Below are 2,455 nucleotides of genomic sequence, written 5' to 3'. Positions count from 1 at the left end.
TAAGGTTTCTCACATGAAATGTCGCATTTGAAAAAGGAAACGTTAAAATTACTTTTTTATGTTTTAGAATATTTATTTATTGAATCAAAATATGATCCTTGTTCATTTATGACCTTTATCCAACGATTCTCTAAGGCATAGATTCCATCTTCAAAGAATTTGTCATCTTTTACACAGATAAACTGTTCAAATGCCTCAATTACCTCTTCTTTATATAAGAATGTTTTATTGCGTAGAGCAAGCTCGAAGTGTTTAAATATGTGATAATCAGTAGAAGAGATATCAGGAGAATAAGGAGGATGTGCCAAAATTTCATAATTCAGGCTTTGCAACTTGTGGACCGTAGCTTGAGAAGTGTATGGCTGTACATTATCATGAAGCAAAATTGGGCCATCTCTATTCACTAATCTGAGTTGCTTCCTTTTAAATTTTTCATGCATACAATTAGTTTCCTGATTTTGCTGTTACAGTTTTTCCTTGTTGCAAAACTGAATAAAGAATAACTCCCTTTATTGACCACCATACAGTGACCATCAAAGTTTTAGGGTGCAATGGTGGTTTGGGGTAGTGAAGAGAAGTTTTCAACGTACCGAAATAGGCACATTGTCTTCAGTTCAGTCATTCGTATTTTAAATTTTTAGCAAAAGCATCTTATACATTCACTTTATTCATATATTTATTTTTTCTGTTTGATATTTTCAACAGGGACTCCTGGTCGCATTATTTTACTGCTTTCTGAACGGTGAGGTAAGTATAACTTCTAAAATATTGGCAAGGCTGGTGATGATTACGCTAATAGTTGGTATATTAATGTTAAGTCACATGATTGACTGAATCATAATGGAACCATTGACGACATGGTATGCATGTATATATGTATGTATGCACACACACATATATATGCATACATACACACACACATATATATATTCAAGTAAATGTTATAAACCTCATTAAGGGACAATGGCTAGTTACCAATCAATAGAAAGTTCCACTATAAGGTAACCATATACACACACATTCACGTGTATGTATATGTATATCTATGTGTATGTGTACATGACGATATCTTCTTTCCTTTGTACTGAGCGGTGAAAATATCCAAATTAGTTTTTGGGGTGAAATTTGCGTGTGAATAAATGAATGTATGAACAATTGAACAGATGAACGTGCAACATATTTTAAGTGTTTTTTCTTGCCAACCAATCAAATATAATTGTTTAATCATAATTACATAGAATTACGAAATATTGTTTCTTATATTTTTCACGCTACTTCCTTTTCGACATTTTACAAATTATCAAAATGATACGCAGAGTAACGATTTAAGAAATCTTATATTTTAATAAAACATTCATTTGCGTGCATGCGTGTGTATATGTGTGTGCGTGTGTATGCATGTGTGTCTGGGGAGGGACGGCTTTATCTCACCACGGTTCCATGAAAGAAGGAACATTTCAGACGAAGATTTAATCGTTCATATTGTAGTGGTTAGAATTATAGTTTTTGATGTTTTCTTCCTCTTAAGATGTTTACGATTACAATGTCTAGCTTTGCTACGCAGCCTTAGATTATTTTTACGGTATTTCTATTGAATAATACGGTCGGCAATAAAGTACATCTTCATTAGCGTTCGAAATGGGGCATTAATAAAATACATAGCGAATGCGTTACAATAAGTATGTGTGTGTGTCTGTATTGGAGGTGGTGGTAAAACGTATTCATATAAATCTATTTTAAACGATATAGTCTCTGAGGAGACCTTTCCAACACCGTTGTTCAAAGTGAAAACTTTTCTTCAGTAGAATCGAGAGATATTTCTTTTCATACTGTAACAATGAAAATTAACAAAGACTAGTTATATTCTCTCTTCAAATTGCTGTTAGCAGCTAACTTAAATTAATCAATACTGTAATTTTAATTAAGATTAATTAATCTTTAGAAAGTCATATAAGACCACAGTGGATTAACTGGTGAAGACTTCAATGCCAGATGTCTCGAATGTTCACCACAGGCACACGAGAACTTAATTTTTGTTCGGCTTTCATTCAGTTTTTGACTTCGGCAGTAGTTCTTTCTTTCTTCCTTTCTTTCTGTCTCTCTTTTCTCTTTCTCTTCCTCTCAAATCATTTTGCTCTCACATTCTATATTTTAATATATCCATTTTCTTGTGCACCCTCCTCTCCTTTTATTCTCTTTTAATCTTTTCTCTTCTCATTTATTACGTCACTTTTTCTCCCAATTTCTATCTCCCTCTCGTCTTTTCTCACACGCGCGCGGGTGCGCACATACACACACATACGCTCTCACAAATATATACATAAATACATACACACATATGCAAGTATATATATATATATATATATATATATATATATATATATACACATAAATACAAGAACACAATTATTTCACCGAATTCCTCACTCTTTTACCACGTTTTACCTCCTTCCTT

General features: G+C 32.8%; 1 protein-coding gene across 1 annotated transcript in view; it reads left to right on the top strand.

Moving 5' to 3' along the window:
- Positions 1–2,455, top strand: part of LOC106870026 (corticotropin-releasing factor receptor 2) — a 121,339-nt gene that overhangs the window by 92,337 nt on the left and 26,547 nt on the right. The window contains exon 11 of the mRNA XM_014915991.2: positions 706–747. Coding sequence (XP_014771477.1) covers positions 706–747 — 42 coding nt within the window. The remainder of the gene's footprint in view (positions 1–705; positions 748–2,455) is intronic.

This window comes from Octopus bimaculoides, chromosome 18, assembly GCF_001194135.2.
Source record: "Octopus bimaculoides isolate UCB-OBI-ISO-001 chromosome 18, ASM119413v2, whole genome shotgun sequence".
NCBI classification, from domain to species: domain Eukaryota; kingdom Metazoa; phylum Mollusca; class Cephalopoda; order Octopoda; family Octopodidae; genus Octopus; species Octopus bimaculoides.
The sequence above is the reverse complement of the archived record's forward strand: the minus strand, read 5'-3'. Positions and strand labels throughout refer to the sequence as shown.